Source organism: Lactuca saligna, chromosome 2, assembly GCF_052625555.1.
Source record: "Lactuca saligna cultivar CGN05327 chromosome 2, ASM5262555v1, whole genome shotgun sequence".
In the NCBI taxonomy this organism is placed as follows: Eukaryota; Viridiplantae; Streptophyta; class Magnoliopsida; order Asterales; family Asteraceae; genus Lactuca; species Lactuca saligna.
Window position 1 is genome coordinate 85,992,154 of NC_136418.1, and position 27,137 is coordinate 86,019,290.

Consider the following 27,137-nt stretch of genomic DNA (forward strand, 5'->3'; position numbering starts at 1 on the left):
TGGATTGCAGATGTAGAGGGGTGTTTCTTTACCTGCTTGTGTCCTACTGACCTAAAGGTCAGGTGTGCTCTAAACCTGCTAAGGTCCGAGGTCAAGGACTGGTGGAGATCGGCGATTGGGTCGTACACTGATGATCAAAGAGCTACTGTTACTTTGGAGCAGTTCAGGGATATGTTCCGCCCCCGATACATTCTACGGGTCGAGCGGGAACAGCTGTAGCATGAGTTTTTGAGTTTGAGATAGGAGGGGGAGTCGGGAATGGAGATCACCCGCATGTTCACGGAGAGTGCGATGTTCTGACCGGAGTTTGCTTCTGAGCAGGCTCAGATGACCCGTTATCTGAGCATGCTCAAGACCGACATCCATCAGTTTGTGTCTACCCAGTGATGTGATACTCTTTTGGAGTTGCAGGAAGCCACTAGGCGGAGTAAGTTGGAGATTGAGCTGCAAATGAGGGAGTAGCGGCAGGCCCCGACGCAGTCGCAGCCGGCGCCTAAGTGGTCTAAGACCGCTGATGCTAGGATCGGGGGCCATCAGAGTTGCACTTGTGGAAAGTGCGGAAAGAGTCATCCCGGAGTTTTTCGGACGGGTAGTGGGTGCCACAAGTGTGGCAAGGTGGGCAACCAAGCTAGGGATTGTCGCCGGATAGCCCCTGCATCGGATATGAGGTTATACTATCACTGTCATCAGGATGGTCACGTGAAGACCAACTGTCGACAACTTGCAGCCAGGCCGGCGCAGGCTCCAGTGTCAACTACATTGAGGATAATGTATGGGAGGTCAGTCAAGATAGAGCCTCCGAAGGCTCAGGGGCGTGCTTTTCAGTTGACCGCAGAGGACCAGGGCAACACCAAATGTGGTTGCTGGTATGTTTCTCTCTTTTATTTTAAATTGTTATAATTGTATTATGCTTATCTGTTGTACCTATGATTAGGTACGTTTTTAGTGAACTCTTTGCCTGCCTTGGTTTTATTTGACTCGGGGGCGAGTCGGTCCTTCGTATCCCAGTCATTCAGTAAGGAGTTCAGTGTGCCAGTGGGCGAATTAGAGTGTCCGTTGCGAGTCTCTATCTCCAACGAACACGAGGTTTCTATTGGATTATTGTCTAAGTCCATAAGTATATTTGGTATGTACTTGACCCGACCCTGCATGGTCCATTTAGGTTGCACTTCACCGGCACAATTTATATGGACAGTCTTTGGAGAATAGTGTATTTATGATTTATCTTAATATATTATAAGTTCTAATATACTAATGTATAATCATATTATTTAATTAGTATTGATCAAGAATTAATTTATAATTCATTAAGTGATCAAAAGGAACTTATTAAATATGGACTCTTAGATATATATGTGTAGTGGGCCAAGTTCATTTATATTGGGCTAAGACTTCATGCATAGTCCATGGAGCTTTAACTCATGGATCCTAGGAAAATGAAAGTTCATGGGTATTAGGGTTTAACCCTAATCCTCCACACTATATAAAGGGTCTTATGGTTTATGAAATTAGGCTAGTGGCTAGCGTAGATACACTAAAAAGGGCAATAACCGATTTCATAAGTGTGAGCCAAGTATCCATATTCTCTAAAGGTTTTCCAAGGTGTTTTGGTGATTTGTGATTCCTCTTGAGGCTTCCACACTGTTAGGGCTAAGCTCTTAAAGTTCAAGACTTCAAGCTTCATTAAAAGGTATGTATTCTAACTTGTTATATTACCCAAGTATCAAGGATTGTATGCTAGATAGGGTAATACCTTGGAATATTCATATTTACATGTATAATAGAGAAAACATAGATCCATGGTTTATAGGGTTGCATGTACACCATAGGATGTTGTAGTATACTAAAACTAACAGTGGTATCAGAGCCATGGGTTGTTTTCTGTTATATTCATGCAAAAGTTTGATTTTCAAAGTTGGAAAAAAAAAAGAAAAAAAAAACATGAAGTTTGTCAAATTTTAAGATAATTACTTGGTTTGTGAAAAACTAATTATTTGTAAAATTTGAAGCGTTTGCTATTTCAGTTGAATTATGTCAAATTTAGTAAAAGATAAAACGATATGATTATTTTATAAGTTTTAAAAGTTTGATCCAAATGTTTTAAGGAGTTACAAATTATGTCATAAAATTTGCGAGCTCAAATTTTTTTTTTGATGTTGTGATATTAAGAGTTTTGAAACTTCCATAAGTTATGGATATGAAAGTTTTTTACAATAATAAAAAAATATTATTCAAAATTTTTTATGGAGTTACAAAAACTTGGTGTTAATGTTTTAAAGAATTTCATAACTTGTTCTTAAGTTATGGACCATGAAAAGTTTCATCATAAAACAAGCATTTAACTCCATAAGTTATGGAATCCAAAAGTTTTCAAGAGTTACAAAACTTGCCCTCAAGTTTTGGAATTTGAAAAAAGTTTTTTTTTGAGAAAAAAAAGAGAATTGAATTCTAAGACTCTTGGCTTCATAACTTAAACAATTAATTAAATTGTTTTAATTTTGATTTAGCATCTTTATGTTTTTTTATTGAAGTGCTTAATTAAAAGAGAATTAATAATTCCATAATGACATGGTTTAAGTTTAATTAAATTAAGAGTATAGTTTAATTAATAGATTAAACCACCAAGTATTTTAAATATCTAAAATCAACCCTTATACTTTATTATATTATAAGTTAATAATATTTATGTATATGTATAAGAGTAAAGTCGTTTTACCATTAGTCGGTCTCATTCACGAAGCCAGTCTATAAGGGGATATAAGGTTACTTCCTATAAAATGGCAGTTTGATAGGCGTCCACTCTCACCCACTGCTTCGTTGACCGGTGGAGGATCATTAGCCGAACGGGTAGGACAAGAACTAAAATTATCCTTTCATTATAAGTATAATAATAAATACGAAGTAACTCAACACTTATAAATTCCCAATCTTAGTTACTTAGGAAAATGTGAATAAGGTGCTAATCCATGAAATTACACTTTGCACTTTGTTTAAGCCGTTAGTGGTGCGTGTGTGGTTAACCGGTACACTAACCTGGATTTAACAAGGTAGACAAAAGGTAACTTAATATTTATCATAGTATCGGTGGAGCGTGTGTGGTTAACCAGCACATCGATTGAGGAGTAAATATTAAGGGTACCAAGTATATTTCTGTCACACCCCAAAACCAAGAACGGCGGAAACGTTCTGGCGTGGAGGACGTCATGTACAGTATCATAACAATGAAAAGTAGTAAATAAGAAACAACATCATCCATTGCATTAATAATATAATTATTATACAAGTGTTTTCTGTCAAATTTTGATAAACACAAAAGCATAAATCAAAATGAAAGATGAGTCTTCAACGAGCTCCATCTTTCCTAATCCTTGCATCGGTACCTATCTATGATGACCTGAGGATACAAGTAATTTTGAAAACGAGTATCAGCTTTGAAGATGATGAGATCATAAGTATTTTAGTGTCTTAATTTGTATGTAAGAATTTGTAAGTAAGAATTTGTATATATATGAATTGTAAGTATTGAAAATATATGTGAATCGTAAGTATTGAAAATGTATTTAAAACAACTGTAACGTTTTGAAAAACTCTAGAAATCCCTATGATTCCTACTATTATAACAGGGAGTCTTCTTCCAAGACTTAACTGATCTATATGTAGTCTTCTACCAAGACCCAACTGCTCTGAACGTTCGTTTCTTGTAAAAGTGTGTAATTTTCCAAGTGTAACTATCATTAACAAAATATAGTTTTTACATTTAATGTTTAAGTGAAAAGATCACTAAATATATGTAAAGGGAAAATTAATGTAGTACTGTAGTGTAGTGCTATAAGAACTACTGCTGTACTAACTACCTTAAACCGGATTTATATTAAGGTATCATGTGATTAATTGCACCATACTATCGGCTGGTAACAACGACAAAGGTATGGTCATAAAAAGAAATGACGTTTGGCACCCGCAGACCTGCAGGTCCGACTGTAGATAGCAACAAGGTGTAGGATAGTCAATCCAGTATAGATCTATACACAAACTCACGCTCTCCCTCCAAGAGACTCTGGCTATAACTCGGTTCATGACATTTAAGGCATGCCCCGATTTAGTGGATCACAATTTTGTTAATGTATATATGTATATGTAATGTATTGTTACTCGTTCTAGTATCGTTGTATATGTTCTCTTTCTAGTATAGTTGCATATGTTCTTCCTCTAGTATAGTTGTATATGTTCTTCCTCTAGTATAGTTGTATATGTTCTTCTTCTAGTATAGTTGTATATGTACTCATAGTAATGTAATGTATATGTTCTCATAGTAATCTATGTTCTCTCTATCTAGCAAGTATTGACTCAAGAATGAACTGAATCATTGTATGATATCGCATTCTAGTAAGAGTTCTAGTATCTTCCTAAACTACCCATGTGGTAGCTTACTAGTAATCTAACTGGTACGTATGGAGATGGATGTATACCCTTGCTAACCAAGGGCATGGGATGAACTGGAAGCGCCTTTATGACTATATATGTACATATGTTATATAACTAATATTTAAACGACCTTCGGATGTGTACCTGATATCCCACCAGACCACATCTCAAGCGTGAAAAGGAAATAGGGTGGATAGCCTTCCTAAGTCTTTTAAACATTTCTTATATAACTATACATATAGAGGCATGCAATTTATAATATCAAAGCATAAATAAGTTTTGTAAAACCTTTGAACATAACTATTATCTTAAGAAAAGATCGACTTCATGTCAATCTATAAAACGGTTTGAAAGCACGGTTTTGATAAAACAGTTTAAGTATAAATAAACATTTGTTTGAAACACAATTGTAAATGAGTTTGAAAAGAAACATAAAGAGTAAAATGTACAAATTAATATGGAGTTTTAAACAAATAAAGTGTTTATGAAAATCATTTGAAAGAAACTGTTTGGAAAACGGCTAATGAGTAGTAAATTATTTGAATGTTGCTTATTAAACACATGTGATTGATATAATAAGTAGCATGATTCTACTTGTACCCCCCCCCCCCCATAAAACATTTAAAAATAGTTAAACCATTGATTAAGGGGTATGAACTCCCCTGTTGTGGGTGATACGGATGAACTGAAGAGGTAGGACTGTTAGGTGTCAAGTGAAGACTTTAGACACACACAATGGTCCTAATTACATATGAAGACACATGTATATAAAAAATTAGTGATTATAACACTAATTAAACATGTATAAACATCCTAATGCAAGGAAAACGCTTTTAGTCAAGTGCTAGGAGGCTAATGGGTTGCGACAAAGTAGTGCAAGACCTCTCATGGGAGTTTATGGTCAAAAGACCATATGTGTTGGAGTTTACGGCCTAGGGGAGTAAACTCCTAGCCATAAACTCTCTATAGGGTCTCTAAATGAAGCTTAACATTATTACAACTTAAGTGGTGAAGTGCTTCAAGGCTTAAACAAGTGTTTGGGCCTCTTTTTAACTCCATTTAAGAGTTCATGGCCTTGGGACCACTCCCCCATGAGTTTACGACCGTAAAATCATGGTAAGGAGTACCATTTGATGTTTTGAGGTTCCTAACACTTCAAGGATATGATCTATGTTGGGTTCTGGGCGTAAAGAAGGAGTTAGGGTGCTATTTGTCCCATTTATAGGGGTTGACGGCCCAAGAACTTGTCTTGGCCATAAACTCCTTTATCCTTGTGATTCCTTATGTTTTCTAGGCTATTAACACTTTAGGGTAGATGTCTAAATTAGTTTCTTGGCTTAAGGACAGTTTTTAAGGCATTTTGGCACCTAAACATGGAGTTCACGGCCCAAGAACTTCCTTGGCCGTGAACTCCCTTTCATCATTTGTTTCTAATTGATTTGGTGGTCTAACCATGTATTGGTGGCTTCAAGTTTGAGTTCCGAGGCTTTGAGGGACATTGGGCACTCTTTTGGCCCTTAAAAAGGAGTTTACTCTCCAAGTGTTCTTGGGCGGTAAACTCCCGAATCTTGGGGTTTTGATCTGATTTTGATGTTATAAAACACAATCTAAGCTATACAATACAACTAGATAGAAGTACTCACAATTTGGGATAAAAACCCGAAGATCCGTGAGAGAGAAATTGACTTTTCTCTAGTTGGAAATGTAACTAATGAATAAATATAGTTCAAATTTCTATATATAGTCCTGAGATTTTTGGCAGAAAAATATTTTATTCCCGGAATGAACTCTAATATCATAGAGTATTGGAATAACAGTGTTGCACAAAACCCTAGTGCATCCACTCTCCTGATATCTCCTTAAGTGTAAATCCTAAAAAACTGTGAAACTTATAACCAAAGTCTGGAATTTCACTATAACTGTTCTAACTTCTATTGGCTTGATATGGTTTGTTCAGAATGGAAATTTCGGGTTGTCACATCATCCCCCTGTTGAAGGGAATTTCGTCTCGAAATTAGAATTTAGGCAAGGGAGTAGGTACGAATGATCAAGTTATGAGGAGGAAAATTCCTAATCGATTTGTTCTAGCGCTCCTAAGTGAAGTCGGGTTCTCGGTTGGTATCCCAACGAACCTTCACTAATGGGCAACGGCGTTGCTTCGTCCGCTTGACCTCTCGGTCGAGGGTCACTACGGTTCTAATACGAAGGCAAGGATCTCGACGAGTAGACTTACTAAAGTCCTAACGGAAAGGTATGGTTTCACGATCGGGAAGCGAAGAGTAGAATGTGCGTTACTGAGTTCGTGGAGTAGATCTAGTCTGCGAGATATAGGACTGACTCTAGTAAGAATCTAGGAGGTCCTATCTATCTTGGATTTAGCTTTCCACGTGATACAAAGCGTACTAAGCCACTCCCATAGTGAGTTTTTCCTAAAGAACTTGATCTCTCACTTGGAATTCCAAAGGTTCATTCTCTTGCTAAACTTCCTAGTCAAGGGCCACCCCTTACCGGGTAAAAGTCGTACAGGTTTCTGTGATTTGCGAGGGGTTCTGGATGGACTATGACAGTAGGTCTGTAAGACCTAGAATTTGGCGAATGTCTGTCGGCGTCTCTAGTGTCGACAAAATCTCAACGGTTTTGACAAATTGAAAGGGTACTCAAAAATTCCCATATCACTAATAGTGTGTCATAGGAACCTGACTCTTCAATTTCAAAACTTGTGCTTAGAGAACTTCGCGAAGGTTCCTCTAAAGGTAATGTTTCCAGGGGTTCCTTCTTACCACGAGGGTAGATACGTAAGTCATCACATGGAGAAATGACGAACTGATCCAAGTAATAAAGACGTACCCAACTCATTTAGCTCCTGAAAGCTATGGGCGTATTGGTCCTATCCGAAGGGTATCACTACGGACTTGAAGTGTCTGCATCGAGTTCGGAAGATAGTCTTCTGGACATCCTTACCTAACACTCGAACTGGTGATATTCGGATCTCAGATACATTTCTGAAAGTAATTCTTTCCTTGAGTTTGCTCAACCAATCATTTATGCAAGGCAGAGATAATGATTTCTACTGGAAAATCTTGACGGAGTCCTCGATAGCCGAGGTACATATAATGCAATTTGTAGATCTCTGGAAAAATATGATCGGGGTTCTCCAGGGTGAGAAACCTAGTCTTCGAACTCTATTTCTGTGCAGTTCGCTAAGTTGTCCGGACTGTTCTTGTATCTCCGTAGGTGTTTAGGCTGTAGGTAAATCTGTTTACAGAAGTCGTACTGGGTTCTAAGTTTGTTCACATGACGATCCGATTACTCATAGTCTTGAGCAGTTCTCCGTCCTGAAGTTCATATTAGAATTCATACGTAGTTTCACAATCACAATTTCGTGTATACGAGTCGTATATAATTAAGATTGAAAAGGTAGTCGAATAACTGATTCTTCTTTAAGCTCACATCCTTTCGAGGAAAAAGAAGTTAAAGTGGAATCATCAATTCTAAACCTATAGAACCTTGATTATATATCACTCTTATGTATACATTACTCAGTGATAGATCAACCGTATGAATCCTTGGATTGAACTTGACGTACTGCACGAGTTGTACTTCGGGGATTTCTTCGGAGAGAAAGCAACTAAGAGGTACTCCATGGATGAGTACTTCGGTGTTCTGAAATGACGGTTTCGCTAAAAAGATGTTTACTGATAAGGAGACGTACGTATGAAGCTGATATGGCGTGGACCAAATTGCATCTAGTTTTATGATAATGTCGGAATCATACCAAAACTAAAAGACATTAGATTTGAACATAAGATGTTTACAGACAAAGATCAACCGTGCAACCATCAACAGAGTTACAATACTTTAGACTTACAACAAGACCATTGCTGCGAATGAGGTATACTACAAAAGACAAGTATACACAGTACAAGCATCCCTATACGGAAGGGATCTCGCAAAAGACAAGCCTCTAGTTGCACTAGTTTTGGATAGTTTATAAGTGTGTTACAACAACACGCCTAAGTTACATTAACGAGGGTCGGACGTAGTTTCTCTTGCAGCTGTGATCCTGAGAACCTTCCCATCAGCACCCGAGTTCTTCACTATCGGGCAATCCTTCTTGAGGTGTCCAATTTCACCACATTGGTGACATATCTGGACAACACGAACATTGGTGGTGGAAGTGAGGTGTTTAGTCAGTTTTATGTGGACACGAGTGCCTTCATCATTACTCCACCTTGGAAATTGCTTCCTAAAGCGTTTGGCTTTATCACTACTCTCGTGTTTAGGGTTGGTCCCGATGAAAGGGACTTGAGTGATGGGATGTGCTGGTGCTCCACAGCTATGAGCATTGTGCCCTATTTTCAGGCAATTGCAACATTGCATCTCATGGCAAGCCCCATGATGATGGAAACTACACTTATCACACTTTGGGAGTTTTCCCTCGTATGGACTGCTCGGTACGGGAATGGCAGGGGTTTCCACTTGTTGCTGTTGCATGGCTAGTCTTTGGGCTCTCTTGCGCTCCTTTAGGGCTTAACGATATCGTCTCTTCCTTTCGGTCTTTTGGCTTCGCAAGTCCATGACTGTTGCCATTTGTTGGTTTCCCAGTTTGGTAATACCATCGGAACTCTCGACTCCATTTTCAGTCTTGCTTGTGTTGCCTGAGTTGATGTGCGTAAGGAAGGTTGTCACAGCAGCTGCTACCGCAGCTTGTAATATAGCGGCATCGATATGGAGGATAGGGGTTTCGTTGCTCGGCTGATTGTTTCTGGAAGACGACATGATTTTGTTAACACGAAAGATAGGGATTTTGTAAGCGATTCTGGTTGACCTTAGATGTACTTCGATTGTTCAAGAAAAGGGAAAGACTATGTTTTCGACACTTTGACCTACATCCCTATGATACAGTCCTAGTACAGATTAGAAGTATGTTTGTAGAATGGTCTCAAGACGTTTGCCGTTCAAGCCGAGGTATCGATGGTTGGTGCATAACAAGATCCAACCACTAAAAGAGACATGGAAATGTCTCAGGAGCTAAATTACTATTGTCCAATGACTTTACTAAAGTAGGTTTCAGATAGACTCCAATGAAAGTATGATGAGAGTACTTGAATAAAGGAAATGACACAGAAGTTAGCCGACTGTCAATATCTTTCATATTCATGACGTAAAAGTTCAGGAAAATGAACTTGTAAAGGTCTTACATCATATCCAGAGAAGATAGTCCTTGACAGCGTAAAGACCTAACCAAAAGTACTTACAGTACAAGATAATTTCATAGAAAATGCCACATCGGGCATAGACAGAAAAACGATTCCTGTTAATAAGGAAAATAAAGTAAAGTGTCTACTACTGGCGACGGTCATCCCTCTGGTGAACTCTCAGTTCAGCCAATTGACGTTCCACGTCAAGTAGGTTTGTTTCGTACACCCTCTAGCGTACTCGGAGCTCTATGACTTCGGCTCGTGATTCAGCCAGTACTTGCAGCAGGGTTCCATGGTGCGGAGAGTATGCATTCTCGCATCAGCGACAACTTCGGTAATCTGATGTAGGGTTGTCTTGCCTTGAATCTCATTTCGGGCCACTTTGCGGACCAAGATTTGCAAGATTCTGTCTGCTGAGCCCCCATTGCTCAATTCGTAGAAGCTTCGGTCACCATTAAATGGCATGGGTTGATCTTGTCCTTGGCTCCATGTTTCCAAGCATTCCACCCACTCAGGCATTGGGCCATGAAAAGGCGGACGAGGGTTAGGAATTGGAACGGGAGCTGCCTGTGGTAGGTTCTCAACCTCGGGTTCGGAGTTAGCATCGTCCGAAAGGTCTTCATCATGGTGATCATTCAAAGGGATAGGATGATCATTCTCTGGTTCTTCTTCCAACCATCCAGCAATGACCTCATTCGGGAGGCACGGGTTGCCGTGGGGATGGAATCCAGCCATGTTATCTACGCGAGAATTGGGGTAAGAAAATAATAATTAGACGAACTATCTAGATAATTATTTAGAAAATCTTCATTAGTTACATCGCTATTTGTGAAGTTCATACCAATTATGTAATCTAAACAGGATAGGCCTTCGAATAAGTGACCTTAACTCCAAATTCACAGAATAGAGGTAAAGTAAAATTTTCACAGATTCTAAGTCTATAACATCCTAATTACATATAGCCTTAGTCTATCCACTTAGCAACTATCAACTTGGTAATGAGATCCTGTTTTAGTTCTCAAGTATAACATACTTATAGTAACACCAAATACTCCTATAGTATTTTAAGTTTATTGTTATGTTCTACTGTTCTCATTGTGGTAGGGTTGGTAAGATTTTAGACTTGTTGCAACCACACAATTTAACTTAGACACATGCTAGTCAACCCTCGGATAATATAGGTGATCAGGCTATATCTTCCCAGTTTTGACCATATGTCTCTAAGCCCACCTGTGTTGCCTAACAATCGTAATTTTTTTGTACTGTCCTAGTGACACTAATTTTAGTATGAATGCAGGCACGTATACTTTATTAAATATTTTATTATTTAAAGTATAAACTCTTGGTCAGAGTATTTTTAATCCCTTATGTATTTATAGTTAGTATATCTTTTATGGGTTGATATACCTAATTCACTATAAACAATGCTCTGATACCAATCTGTAACACCCCAAAACCAAGAATGGCGGAAACGTTCTGGGGCGGACGACGTCATGTACAGTATCATAACAATGAAAAGTAGTAAATAAGCAACAACATCATCCATTGCATTAATAATATAGTTATTATACAAGTGTTTTGTGTCAAATTTTGATAAACACTAAAGCATAAATCAAAATGAAAGATGAGTCTTGAACGAGCTCCATCTTCCCTAATCCTTGCATCGGTACCTGTCTATGATGACCTGAGGATACAAGTAATTTTGAAAGCGAATATCAGCTTTGAAGCTGGTGAGATCATAAGTATTTTAGTGTCTTAATTTGTACGTAAGAATTTGTATGTATATGAATTGTAAGTATTGAAAATGTATGTGAATCGTAAGTATTGAAAATATATGTGACTCGTAAGTGTTGAAAATGTATGTAAAACAACTGTAAACGTTTTGAAAAACTCTAGAAATCCCTATGATTCCTACTATTATAACAGGGAGTCTTCTACCAAGACTTAACTGATCTATATGTAGTCTTCTAACAAGACCCAACTGCTCTGAACGTTTGTTTCTTTTAAAAGTGTGTAATTTTCCAAGTGTAACTATCATTAACAAAATATAGTTTTTACATTCAATGTTTAAGTGAAAAGATCACTAAATATATGTAAAGGGAAAAATTAATGTAGTACTGTAGTGTAGTGCTATAAGAACTACTGTTGTACTAACTACCTTAAACCGGATTTATATTAAGGTATCATGTGATTAATTGCACCATACTATCGACTGGTAACAACGACAAAGATATGGTCGTAAAAAGAAATGACGTTTGGCACCCGCAGAACTGCAGGTCCGGCTATAGCTAGCAGCAAGGTGTAGGATAGTCAATCCATTATAGATCTATACGCAAACTCACGCTCTCCCTCCAAGAGACTCTGGCTACAACTCGGGCCATGACATTTAGAGCATGCTCCGATACAGTGGATCACAATTCTGTCAATGTATATATGTATATGTAATGTATTGTTACTTGTTCTAGTATCATTGTATATGTTCTCTTTCTAGTATAGTTGCATACGTTCTTCCTCTAGTATAGTTGTATACGTTCTGCCTCTAGTACAGTTGTATATGTTCTTCTCCTAGTATAGTTGTATATGTACTCATAGTAATGTAATGTATGTGTTCTCATAGTAATGTATGTTCTCTCTATCTATTAAGTATTGACTCATGAATGAACTGACTCATTGTATGATATCGCATTCTAGTAATAGTTCTAATATCTTCCTAAACTACCCATATGGTAGTTTACTAGTAATCTAACTGGTATGTATGGACATGGATGTATACCCTTGCTACCTAAGGGCATGGGATGAACTGAAAGGGCCTTTATGACTATATATGTACATATGTTATATAACTAATATTTAAACGACCTTCAGATGAGTACCCGATATCCCACCAGACCACATCTCAAGCGCAAAAAGGAAATAGGGTGGATAGCCTTCCTAAGTCTTTTAAACATTTGTTATATAACGATACATATAGAGGCATGCAATTTATAATATAAAAGCATAAATAAGTTTTGTAAAACCATTGAACATAATTATTATCTTAAGAAATGATCGACTTGATGTCAATCTATAAAACGGTTTGAAAGCATGGGTTTGATAAAAGAGTTGAAGTATAAATAAACATTTGCTTGAAACACAGTTGTAAATGAGTTTGAAATGAAACTTAAAGAGTAAAATGTACAGTTTAATAAGGAGTTTTAAACATATAAAGTGTTTATGAAAATCATTTGAAGGAAACTGTTTCGTAAAACGGCAAATGAGTAGTAAATCATTTGAATGTTGCTTATTAATCACATGTGATTGATATAATAAGTAGCATGATTCTACTTGTATCCCCCCATAAAACATTTATAAATAGTCAAAACATTGATTAAGGGGTATGAACTCACCTGCTGTGGGTGATACGGATGAACTAAAGTTGTTGGACTACTAGGTGTCAAGTGAAGACTTTAGACACACACAATGCTCCTAATTACATATGAAGACATATGTATATAAACAATTAGTGATTATAACACTAATTAAACATGTATAAATATCCAAATGCGAGGAAAACACTTTTGGTCAAGTGCTAGGAGACTAATGGGTTGCGAAAAAGGAGTACAAGACCTCTTATGGGAGTTTATGGTCAAAAGACCATACGTGTTGGAGTTTACGGCCCAAGGGAGTAAACTCATGGCCGTAAACTGTCTATAGGGTCCCTAAATGAAGCTTAACATTACTAAAACTTAAGTGGTGAAGTGCTTCAAGGCTTAAACATGTGTTTGGGCCTCTTTTTAACTCCATTTAGGAGTTCACGGCCTTGGGACCACTCCCCCATGAGTTTACGACCGTAAAATCATGGTCAGGAGTACCATTTGATGTTTTGAGGTTCCTAACACTTCAAGGATATGATCTATGTTGGGTTCTAGGCGTAAAGAAGGAGTTAGGGTGCTATTTGTCCCATTTATAGGGGTTGACGGCCCAAGAACTTGTCTTGGCCATAAACTCCTTTATCCTTATGATTCCTTATGTTTTATAGGCTATAAACACTTTAGGGTACATGTCTAAATTAGTCTCTTTGCTTAAGGAAGGTTTTTAAGGCATTTTGGCACCTAAACATGGAGTTCACGGCCCAAGAACTTCCTTGGCCGTGAACTCACTTTCACCCTTTGTTTCTAATTGATTATGTGGTCTAACCATGTATTGGTGGCTTCTAGTTTGAGTTCTAAGGCTTTGAGGGACATTGGGCACTCTTTTGGCCCTTAAAAAGGATTTTACTCTCCAAGTGTTCATGGGTGGTAAACTCCCGAATCTTGGGGTTTGGATCCGATTTTGATGTTATAAAACACAATCTAAGCTATACAATACAACTAGATAGAAGTACTCACAATTTGGGATAAAAACCCGAAGATCCGTGAGAGAGAAATTGACTTTTCTCTAGTTGGAAATGTAACTAATGAATAAATATGGTTCAGATTTCTATATATAGTCCCGAGATTTTTGGCAGAAAAATATTTTATTCCCGGAATCAACTCTAATATCATAGAGTATTGGAATAACAGTGTTGCACAAAACACTAGTGCATCCACTCTCCTGATATCTCCTTAAGTGTAAATCCTGCAAAACTGTGAAACTTATACCCAAAGTCTGGAATTTCACTGTAACTGTTCTAACTTCTATTGGCTTGATATGATTTGTTCAGAATGGAAATTTCAGCTTGTCACAATTTGCATGGTTACTTCACACCTTGTTTTGTGATCCTTGGCATCCCAGTCACAAAACCTGAAGGGCACACTTGAGATTGAAACACGCCTTTGAAAAGTTCAATGAATCTCAAAAGAATCTAGGAGTTTCAAAACCAATTAAAACCTAATAATACATTTCGTTTATCTTGGTGGAAATTGGTGAATCGTCATTCACCTACCTTCAAATATTTTATAGTTTGGATTATGGCATCCCTCTTCCAAGTTATAAAATAGTTTGTTGGGTCCTAGCCTTAATATTTCATATTGGGTGTTATATTAGGGACTTAAATCAACTTTCCATGAATTTCTCCCATTATTGATGTATGGTTTAGACAACAATGATCTTCCCAAATCAAGCTTTCCTAATGAATATGACTTTCCCGAGTTTGGCTCGTGGAAGTTATACTTCTCTTCCTCTAGCTCCTCCAATTATTCTCCCTGACCCATAAGTGTAAGAACTTGAAAAGTTCAAGATCACTCAATCCCTACTCACAATAAAACATAAAGTTGGAAGTCATGTGTGCACTCATGTTTTAGGACTGAAGTCACACAGCGACAGGTTGAGAATGTCGGGTGTCGTTGTCTCAAGGTAGTTGGCTATTGACTGGGTCTTTCAGTCACTTCCTGAGTCATATAGAAAGAATACTATGTTACAGATCACGACATGACCCTAATGGATCTTTCTTATTTGCTTATTCCTGCTGAATCAGAAATGATTTGGTGCAATAGTCAAGAAAATATGGATGGAAGGTCTATTTCTCAAACCTTCCATGGACATGGACAATGGTGACATTGGAAGTTCAGAAAAACTTTCTCTTCCCAATGCAAAGGGATCGGCCTTGGTCAAGCCAGTTGACCAGAAGGTAAAGAGAAATTCTTAGTCTGGAATAGCCTATGTACCATTCCCAAAGAGTCTATATGTTCTCAATGTGAAGAAAAGGGGCATTGGAAGCGAAGCTGCCCAAGCTACTTGAAAGAAAAAAGAATCAAAAGTTTGACTCTGCTTCAGGTAAGTCCATTATCTAACTCTGTTAAGTTCCTAGTTGATGATTCTTAATACAAAATGTGACTCGGTTGCATTTTGATATTTAGCAGGATCAAACAAAGGGAAGGAAACTTAAAGAAAGAGTATGCTGAATTTGGTCGGAAAGATGGATTTCTTTCGCTTGGTTGAAGATTGAGTTATTGAGCTACTTCTTAGGATTTATGATATATTGCTAGGAAACATGTAATAGCATAGTTTTCATTTCAAGTTGCATTGTAAGGAAAAGTTTTTCTGCATTTTAAAATAAATAAAAGTTTGTTTTACTTTATTTTTATCTCCTTACAATGGCATTCAGAAAACTTGTTGTTTATATGTTTATAGCAATATTAGAAAAATGAATTTGATTTTTTCATTTGTGGTAGTGTCTAGATTTTCCAAATAAGGAAAGATTCTCATCACCCAAGCTTCAGTTGGATAGAAACTTGGAATCATGCAAGTTGTATAGTATGATGAATGAGAACTTTCAAGCATTGGAAAATTAAGACTAATTACTTGTTCACATGGATGTGTGAGTCAAGTAAAGGACTAAGGGATTGAGTACACATTCTTGTGCACTGATCAAGCCCACCACAAATGTAACTTGAGTGACACATCTTAAAGAAGGTTTATTAACACTAGTGAAATGTAAGAGTAAAAGGTTTTCTACTCTTGTATGTTTGAATTTGGTAAGTTGTGATGTTTTGGATAAAACGGAGACCAACTTACGCTAATTGTGTTAAGTGTTTGTCTTGATTAGAATCCACACTATCTCTTGAATATTTGGCAAGAAAGTCTTATAGGTCAAGGAGATAGTGGGAGTCTAAAAGATCCTCAAAGGGTTTCAAGAAGTAATCAAGAATAAAACCTGTATTTCATCACTAGCACACAACTAGAGGTTTATAACCTATCGTGTTGACATTTTTGTGCCCATTCCAGTTAAGTTGGCTATACATTTGAGTACTACATGTTCTCAATCGTTTGCATAGCTTCTTGGAAGCAATGGCAGGCCCTTGAGCTGCTAGGTGGCAAGAAGTTAAGATTGCACAAGTTCAATCCATATGAGTTAGGATTTGTCACTAACCTAGTCTTGTGATTATGGTTTTGAGAAATTCACGTGGATAAGAACACATACACCATAAAATATCAGTGTCATAAGGTTTCTCTCCGATTCATGGAAATGTTGGTGACGAAATTCTTTCACTAAGTAGATTTTAAGTAGATATCAATTGTGATATTTGTAGTTATCAAAGTCATTAGTGGAACTTGTGTGGCTAACCGGCACACTAACCTTGACTTATAAGAAATGGCAAAAAGTCTAAACAATTGATACTATGATTATGGCATCCTTTTTCATAGTTCTAAAATTGTTTAGACACACATGTGAGCTACCTAAGATAAGGTGTATGATTTTGATAAAGTCTTATCAAAGCAATCAAGTATCAGAAATCTGAACTTTGGTAAGAATGTCAATAAAGTATTGACTTCTAGAGGTCCAGTTGTTTTCTGGAGAAATGTCAAAACTAGTGGGAGCATAAGTGTTATGCTAATAATCATCATGTTAGTAGGAGCATGATAATTATGATAAGTATTGCAAGTTAACAATGTTAATTATAGAAAACAAAAGTTTCAATTCGTGAGGTTGCAGTGGTTGAAAAAGTTGTTTTGCTATAATTAAGGGAGAGGAAATTATACTTCATTTAAATTCTAAAAAGCTTAGATTGAGTTTATAATCATTCTAAAGAGCTTATATTGAGATTTTAATCACCTTTAGTCAAGAATATATATATATATATATATATATATATATATATATATATATATATATATATATATATATGAATTTCATGTTGGATTGGTTCAACTTAAGAAAATTCTATATATTGCGTTCTCAAAATTCAATTATGATTATGACATCCCTTTTCATAGTCAAATTTTGAGAATATGGAAAACAAAAAATTATTATGGTAAAAGACTAATCTAGAACCATGTCTTTATGTGAAACATCATGAATCGTGTCCCATTTACTTTAGGTACAAGATCGATTACATGTGCTATAATATTTATCCTTTCTGAATTTTCCAAATGCCTTGGGGCATTAAGGGGGAAAATGTCTAGAATTGGATATGACTAAAGTGATTAAGCAATTGTCGAGGACAATCTAAGGTTTACCAAAGATTGTTTGCTCAAGGACAGTTGGAAGTATACTATTTATATTGGAAGGACCATATTGAAATAGTCTGAAAAGAGGGAACTCTTGTTCAGAAGTGGTAGTCAAAATAGGAATATAGAGTTGTCTTCATAGGTGGAAACAATCTGTGTAAGGTTAAAGAAACTTAATGCAAGAAACATATTCAAAGCAATGCCCTTTGAATTTGAGACATCGTTTCCATGTAATTGCTCTCCAATGGAATACTCTGTAATGATTGTTGCCAAGTCTTTGTGGCTTTGTGCATAATCATTACAAGAGGAACAATGCATATAAGTTATAATCTAAATAGATTTCGATAAACATTAGGAATTCTTAAATTTACGACGAGGATTTGGAATTGTGAAAAGAGAATCATTGAAATTATGTTCAATCGATGTATTTCACAAAGTAAGGATCATAGATAAACATAGAGTGCATACTTGGTCTATGGCAAAGCTATTGTTTAGAAAAACATAGTGTACATGCTTGGAGCATGAGAGAAATAGTGTTTTAATTCAAGTATAAAGTTGATAAAACCGAAATAATGAATAATGAGTAATTAGTATGGTGATAAATAAAAGTTGTCTATTTATATTCATATGGTTTGATACCATATTTGATTCATTTATTCTTGTGTTTCACTTTGCATGTTTTGACTTCCATATTAACTAGGTTATTCTTTCGGAATGACTAATTTAGTCAAACCATCCATAGTAGGTCATATGTTGGAAGTAGATTTGAATCAAGACTGTCATGGGTTGGCTTGTAGAGGTCCAAGTTGGTGGACAAAGTTGTGCTACAACACTCATGAGTGCTCATAAGTTCAGAGTATTGGATTCAACCCACGCTCATTTGAATCACTTCATGGATTTTATCACGAGTGATCATGAGACGATAATATCTTATATTCTGCAAACCTAGAGATATGAGTTGTTACTATTAGTTAATTGTACATTGATTGCACGAAACCGCATTGGTAACTCGATGTTATAAAACGTGTCTTTGTGTATGATTCAACAAGTAGTAGAATAAGCCATCTGAGTCGAAGTTTATCCACTCCTTTTACCTTCGGGATAAAAGCGATATTTGTGGGCCCCTCAATGTTTTAATGATGACACATGTGAGTGCTTGTCCAAGCCAGGACTGATTTGATTTGTGCAATCAGTCAGTCATCATATATCAAAAATCGGGAACCAACAAATAGACAGAGAGAATGATTATAATCCATGTCTCAGTCCATATGATATCTAGAATGGAGGAATATATGATCCCTTATCTAATGGACAAGTCATTGACAAGATGTAGCACCTGGTTCATGGTACGTATTTCTTTTTATTTTTATCTAAGTGTTTTGTATTTTTGGCCTTGGACTCGGCTAGTTGAAGGACCAACTCGCCGAGTAGAAGCAGGACAGAACGCGGGATTTAAGTGATGGACTCATCGAGTCAGGTCCCGGACTCGATGATTTGGCTCTGGCTGGACAAAAACCCTAATCTGAGGGTTTGCAGCCTATTGAAGCAACCTCATACAGCCTCCATCGTCCCTTATTCTCCTAGAAACCCTCTATAGAAAACCCTAGCCATTGTTGAAGCAATCTAAGTCATTTTGGTGGCTTTTGGTGTTGGTGGTCTAAGAAGGAAGGAGAAGAACTTGAGGAAACAAGAGGAGAGCAGAGGGGTTCGAGTTTGTGCTTCATCTTCAGTCCTCAGAAGGTATAAAGTTGCTAACTTTCTTGTTCAATTGCTAGATCTCATTTTGTGGAGATTTAGGGCTTTTATAAGCCATTTTATGTAGTCAACCATGAATGCAAGGACAGCTGGGGACAAGGATTCGAATCTAGGTCCTTTGAGGGGTCACAAGGCAGAAAGTCGGTGCTTTTCCACCCAAGGAAGACCCCATGCAACCCAAGAGCTTGTTTTAGGACCTTTTGAGCTCGAAGTCCCATGCCAGCACGTAAAGTTTGTAACTTTACGTGCTAGGTCGATTGTAGAGGCTTGGATCTATCTTTTGATCAAGGGTTGTACATCAGAAATCGAAGATTTTGTGAATGGACGTGACCGACTCGACGAGTCCATTCTTGGGACTCGAAGAGTCAAGGGCTTTGAGTCCCATATCTGTCAAGGGTCTAAAGAACTCAGTTGGGTGTTAGAAGGACTGTAGAAGGTCAGAAAGAGTGACCCAACGCGTTGGACTTAGTTTTAGACCTGGAGTTCCTGGGACTCGACGAGTGCAAGAACAGACTCAACGAATCCAAGGCAATCTCCTTAAGATTGAAGGTAGACTCGACGAGTTGTTCATACAACTCGGCGAGTCGGATGAAGGATCATTCGATGTTCTTATAGGAGAGGAACTCGTAGAGTCATCGCCAAACTCGACGAGTCAAGTCGGGGATGAGTACGTGTAAAGGGTTAGGGACTCGATGAGTTGACAGCCCAACTCGGCGAGTTGGGTCAACTTGAAGTTGACTTTGACTTGGATTGGACTGGGGGTAAAATGGTCATTTTACCCTAAGATTAGATGTCAGTTTTTGACTAAGTGTTTCGTGGGGATTGTAGCTGGAGGATTTCCAGAGCAGCAGCAGGCAGAGACTTTCCACACGGATTATCAACAGCTATTTGTTCGAGGTGAGTTACTTTCCAGTAGAGGTGGGTCTACGGCCACAATGTCGGCCCATCAATAGGAGTTGTATGATTAGATGATTGTCTTTGTGATATCATCTAGGTTTGCTACTACCTGATATGTTATATGCTGGCATGATATATTATATGTGATAGTAGTAGAGTTCAGTTGTTAGGACCGAAGGGTAGGTCAGACACCCCAGATATATCTCATAATATGTGTTGATATGTTTATATGCTAGCATGATATGTTATATGTGATAGTGGTAGTAGGAGGGGAATAGTCCCCAAGTTCGGTTGTTAGGACCGATGGGTAGTTCGGACACCCCATATATGGCTGATAGTATGTTTATGTTATGATATATGTGATAGCAGTAGCAAGCGGTGGAATAGTCCCCGAGGGTCGGTTGTTAGGATCGAAGGGTAGGTCAGCACCCCAGAATGGCTTGACATGGGTAGGACAACACCCCAAAATGGCCGCATGGGTAGGTCGGCACCCCAAAATAGCCATACGGGTAGGTCAGCACCCTAGAATGGCCATACCGGGTAGGTCGGGCACCCCAAAATTGTCTGGCAGTATGTATGTTATGTGATTGTCTGGTATGTGGTATGATGGGGGAACTCACTAAGCTTCGTGCTTACAGTTTACAATTTTGGTTTCAAGTACCTCTTTCTCAAAGGGTAAGGAGCTGGCGCGGTAGCGGCACATCATACACACTCTCTTGTTTTCCACACTGTGGATATTTTGGGATTGTACTCTGACATGTTATTATTTTGTGACTTGGGTTTTCAGACATGATACATTGTTTATTGAGACGATGTAATTTCACAGTATTTTCTCATGAACGTTTTTATGAATCAGTTAATTTAAAAAGAAATTTTTTGACTTAAAATTTGTGTCGTTACACAAGATCAGAGTTCGACAGCGGCTTTAAGAGCTATGATTGCCAGTTGGTTTTTGAAGTCATACTCAATAATAGTTTTAGACTTATCCAAGTGGGAGACTATTGGATTAATATCCAAGTCCATAACTATATTTGGTATGTACTTGACCTGACCCGGCATGGTCCATTTAGGTTGCACTTCACCGACACAATTTATATGGATAGTCTTTGGAGAATAGTATATTTATAATTTATATTAATATATTATAAGTTCTAATATATTAATATATAATCATATTATTTAATTAGTATTGATCAAGAATTAATTCATAATTAATTAAGCGATCAAAAGGAACTAATTAAATATGGACTCTTAGATATATATATATATATATATATATATATATATATATATATGTGTGTGTGTGTGTGTGTGTGTGTGTGTAGTGGGCCAAGCTCATTTAGGTTGGGCTAAGTCTTCATGGATAGTCCATGGAGCTTTAACCCATGGATCCTAGGAAATGAAAGGTCATGGGTATTAGGGTTTAACCCTAATCCTCCACACTATATAAAGGGTCTTATGGTTCATGAAATTAGCTTAGTGGCTAGTGTGGATACACTAAAGAGGGAAGTAACGGATTTCATAAGTGTGAGCCAAGTATCTATATTCTCTAAAGGTTTTCCAAGGTGTTTTGGTGATTTGTAATTCCACTTGAGGCTTCCACACTATTGGGGTTAACCTCTTAAAGTTCAAGACATCAAACTTCATTAAAAGGTATGTATTCTAACTTGTTATATTACCCAAGTATCAAGGATTGTATGCTAGATAGGGTAATTCCTTGGAATATTCATATTTTCATGTATAATAGAGGAAACATAGATCCAAGGTTTATAGGGTTGCATGTACACTATAGGATGTTGTAGTATACTAAAACCCAATAGTTTCTGCTTCTTCGGTTTATCAAGGGTGTGAGTTGGATATTTTTGAGGTGTCCTTTCTGATAGATTTCATTCCAATCCCCATGGGGGAGGTGTGTGTGATTGTAGGCATGGATTGGCTCAGTCGGTTCGGTGCTATAATTCACTGTGAGGGCCAGCGGGTGGTAGTTCGAACCCAAAGTGGGGGAGAACTAGTTGTATATGGTGAGGAAACCGGAGTGGGATCAAGGTTTTGTTCAGCCGCCAGGGCTCGACAGTGTATTCAGCACAGGTGTGCGGGTTATCTAGCGTATGTGGTGGATACACGGGTCAGGGATAAAATTTCAGTTTTAGAGGTTCCAATGGTTAGGGAGTTTGCTGACGTGTTCTCAAAGGAGTTGACAGGAATACCTCCGGAGAGGCAGGTTGAGTTCCGAATCGACTTGATACCAGGTGCGGCTCCTATCGCCAAGGCTCCGTACCGATTGGCACCACCCGAGATGCAGGAGCTGTGTTCGTAGCTGAAGGAATTGTTGCGCAAGCAGTTCATTCAACCGATTAGTTATCCATGGGGCGCACGGATCCTCTTTCTCAGGAAGAAGGATGGCTCGCACCGGATGTGCATTGATTATAGGGAGTTGAACAAGTTGACGGTGAAGAACCGTTATCCACTCCTGAGGATAGATGATCTCCTTGATCAGTTGCAGGGGGCATCTTGGTTCTCCAAGATAGATTTGAGGTCGAGGTATCATCAGGTCCGGGTAAGAGAGGAGGACGTGGAGAAGACCGCATTTCAGACTCGTTATAGTCATTACGAGTTCGTGGTGATGCCGTTTGGGCTCACCAACACGCCGACAATATTTATGGACCTGATGAATCGGGTCTGCAGACCGATGCTGGATCGCTCAGTCATCGTGTTTATAGATGATATCTTGGTGTATTCCAAGACTCGGGAGCAACACGGGGAGCATCTCAGGAAGTTGTTGGGAGTTCTGAGACAAGAACGGCTATACGCCAATTTCTCGAAGTGCGAGTTTTTGTTACGAGAGGTCAAGTTCCTCGGGCACCTCGTTAACCAAGATGGGATTTTAATTGACCCGGCCAAAATCGAGGCAGTTATGCAGTAGGAGGTTCCGAAATCTCCCTCGGACATTAGGAGCTTTCTGGGATTGGCAGTGTACTACCGAAGATTCATAAAGGATTTCTCTAAGATTGCAGTACCCCTCACTCGTCTGATGAGGAAGGGGGCGGATTTTCGGTGGGGTTCCGAGCAGCAGAGGGCGTTTGAGACCCTCCATCAGCGGTTGTGTGAGGCTCCAATTTTGACACTCCCGGAGGGAGTTGACAATTTCGTGGTTTTTTGTGATGCATCCATCACAGGTTTAGGGGCGGTCCTCATGCAGGGGGGACGGGTGATAGCTTATGTATCGCAGCAGTTGAAGCCACATGAGACGAGATATCCTACTTATGATCTGGAGCTGGGAGTGGTGGTGTTCGCTCTCAAGATATGGAGACATTACTTGTATGGGGTTCATTGTACCATATATACGGATCACAAGAGTTTGAGACACATCATGGATCCGCCAAACCTGAACATGAGGCAGCGTAGGTGGCTGGATGTAGTCAAAGACTACGACTGCGAGATCCTTTACCACCCCGGTAAAGTGAATGTGGTTGCGGATGCTTTGAGCCGCAAGTCAGGTCGGTCTCCCATTCCAGCGGTATGTATGAGGATAGCGGTGGATTCTCCGCTTGTGAGTTTGATCAGAGATGCCCAAGTTGAGGGCATGCGACCGGAGAACTGGAGGTTGGAAAGGATCATGGGTGAGAACACCCGGTTTGTGCAGGATAGACGAGGATTATTGACCCAGTGCGATCGGGTATGGGTTCTGATGTCTGGTGGAGTTAGACAGACAGTCATGGAGGAGGCTCATAAGTCCGAGCATCAGAGGCCGCAAGGCAAGCTGTATCCCGGGGTCCACCAAGATGTACACGGATTTGAGATTGAGCTACTGGTGGCCGTGCATGAAGTGAGAGATCGCTTGGTACGTCAAGAGGTGCTTGAACTGTAGGGTGGTCAAGGCCGAGCATCAGAGGCCGCAAGGCAAGCTGTATCCCCTGGAGATTTCCATGTGGAAATGGTAACAGATCACGATGGATTTTATTATCAAGTTGCCGAGAATGGCAAAGGGGTTTGATGCTATATGGGTCGTCGTGGATCGATTGACCAAGAGTGCCCATTTCTTGGCCATACGAGAGAGTTTGCCGGCCGAGAAATTGGCCGACATATATGTCCGCGAGATCGTTGCTTTTCATTGGGTTCCGGTCTCCAATGTCTCCAACCGGGATGTTAGATTTGCCTCTCGCTTCTGGCAGATGTTCCACGAGGAACTGGGCACGCGGTTGCACTTCAGCACAACATTTCACCCCAGACAGACGGCCAGAGCGATCAGACCATTCAGACCCTCGAGGATATGTTGAGGGCGTGTGTCATAGATTTCGGTGGGAGCTGGAATTCCCACCTACCGCTTGCAGAGTTCGCCTACAACAACAGCTATCATTCCAGCATTGGCACCCGGCCTTTCGAGCTGTTGTACGGGCGAAGATATCGCACCCCGGTTTGTTGGGGTGAGGTTGGACACAGGGTGATGGGTCGGACAGAGGTGGTCTTGCAGATTACCGAGAAGATTCAGCAGATTAGGCAGTGGTTGCAGACCGCTCAGAGTCGGCCGAAGAGTTATGCCGACCAGCGCCGATCCGAGTTAGAGTTTCAGGTCAGTGATATGTTACTCCTGAAAGTCTCACCCTGGAAGGTGTGATTCGCTTTAGGAAGAGGGGAAAATTGGGTCACCGATATATTGGGCCGTTAAGGATCATTGCCAGGATTGGCAAGGTGGCATACATGTTAGAGCTTCCGGAGGAGTTTAGTCGGATTCATAGCACATTCTACGTTTCTCAATTGTGAAAGTGCGTTATGGACCAGGAGGCGGTGGAATCGCTAGATGACATTCAGGTCAATGAGCGCCTGAATTACATGGAGAGGCATGTGGTCATACTGGAAAGAAAGATGAAGATTCTGAGGAACAAGGAGATACCTTTGGTGAAGGTACAATGGGAACATCATATGCGGTCCGAGTGGACATTTGAGCTAGAGGCACAGATGCGGGAGCATTATCCGGAACTGTTCGCCACGACAGACTTCGAGGGAGAAGTCTAGTTCAAGTGGGGGAGAATTGTAACACCCATATTTTTCAGGTATTGATTTAATATAAAGTTCTTGGTTTCAAGGGCTACTCACCTACTCGACGAGTTGGTTGCCCTACTCTTCGAGTAGTAGCGGGTAAGTCCACACGTTTTAATGACACTCGCCGAGCCCAAGAAGGGACTCGACGAGTAAGAGCTGGCAGATGAAGCCCTAACCCTGGGGTTTTGCACCCTTTTTAAAGGATCAACAGCCTCCCTTTACCCCCTTGCAGTCTTTTGAGAACCAAACGAACCCTAATTCGTGTGTGTGCTTCATTTTGTGTGTTATAAGTTTTGGGAGGTGAATCTTACTGAGGACAGCTTAGAGAAACAAGTGGCTAGAAGCATGGAACTTGTGGGGATCAGAAATCGACCTCAATTAGCATCATTTGAAGGTATCAATTCGTCACCTCTACCTCATATCTTTCTAGATCTCATTTGGGTGGAGTTTAGGGTATTTTTTACTTGGTTATGATGATATTGTGGTGTATGAGCTAGATCTGAAGTTGCAACTTCAGATCTGGACCCTTCTTGGGTTCTAGGTTCATAAAGTTTCGAGCTTGGTCCTGCATGAAGCTCTCCTTAAGTGTAAAACTTAATTATAATCTTACATTTGTCATTTAGAGCCTTGCATGCACATAAAGTTTGCAACTTTACATGATAAACATGCCATGGGAAGCTGGATCTACAATGTGGAGCCTTAGCATAGCTTAAAAAGCATCTGTATGGATGAAGGATTGAAGGGACTCGGTGAGTCATATGAAGATATGCATGAACTCGACGAGTTGATGAACAACTCGGCGAGTCCGTTGAAGATTGCCCTGGACTCGGCGAGTATGTCGAAGACTCGGTGAGTCGGCTAGAGTTCTACTCAACCTTTGGACACGTGTGAACTCGACGAGTTATAAGGGAAATCGACTAGTTAACCTAGGATTTCACGACTTCTCGAGTTCAGGAAGAACTCAACGAGTCGGTGAACTGCACTCGACAATTTGGGTTAACAAGGGCTGTTGACCTTGACTGTTGACTTTGACCTTCGCCCCAGGGTTGACCAGTTGACCTCTGGGGTATTTTGGTAATTTGGAGATTTATGGAAAAAGGGTTTTATGGTAACTATATGTGGTGGAATTCGTGTTGGTGATTCGAGAGTTTGAGCCTATCATTTTCAGTGCGACATTGTGAGGTGAGTTATCCTCACTATATCAACAGGGTCTAAGGCACCAAGGCCGGCCCTTTATACATTGTATCGGGAATATGGCATGATATGTTTATTGATTACATCCTGGTATTTAGGATAATGGTATGCTTATGGTTAGTGACCGGTTAGGTCTGTATCCCGGTTATTGGGATCTTGCTATGATTAGTGATATGTTAGATCGCTTTGACTATTATATGATATGAGCTAGCGTATGGTATTTATGTGCACATGTTCAATGATTGGGGGTTGGGTTGGGGCGGTCCTGCTTTGTGCTGTACGACAACATACCCAGGAAGTGTTCCGGATAGACTGTAGGCCTGCGAGGCGGTCAAGTCATGCCGAAGGCTCGGGAACGGTCCAGATAGGCTGTAGGCCTTGTGAGGCGGTGCAGTCAGGCTGAAGGCTCATTATACATGCTGATCTGAAATTGTTATTGGTTGTGGTTAATTTGGTATGGATTTGGTATTTTGGGGGAGCTCACTAAGCTTTCGGGCTTACAGTTTCAGTTTATTGTTTCAGGTACATCAGGTGATCGCAGCAAGGCGAAGGCATGATCATACAACTCCTCATGATTTGTTTATGTTTCTGGGAAAACTCTGATGTTAGATATTTTGAAAACAACTTTGTAATGATGATTGGTTTTAAATTTTTTTGAAAAAGCTTTAAATTGGCATGAAATTTTTGGGTGTTACATTCAAGTTGGGTTGACGGGTT

General features: G+C 39.3%; 1 protein-coding gene across 1 annotated transcript in view; it reads left to right on the plus strand.

Annotated features, from left to right (window-relative positions):
• Positions 1-15,524, plus strand: part of LOC145029841 (uncharacterized) — a 106,441-nt gene extending 90,917 nt beyond the window's left edge. Inside the window, exon 8 of the mRNA XM_078978297.1 lies at positions 15,446-15,524. Within this exon, the coding sequence (XP_078834423.1) occupies positions 15,446-15,524 (79 nt within the window). The remainder of the gene's footprint in view (positions 1-15,445) is intronic.
• Positions 15,525-27,137: the final 11,613 nt, after the last annotated feature.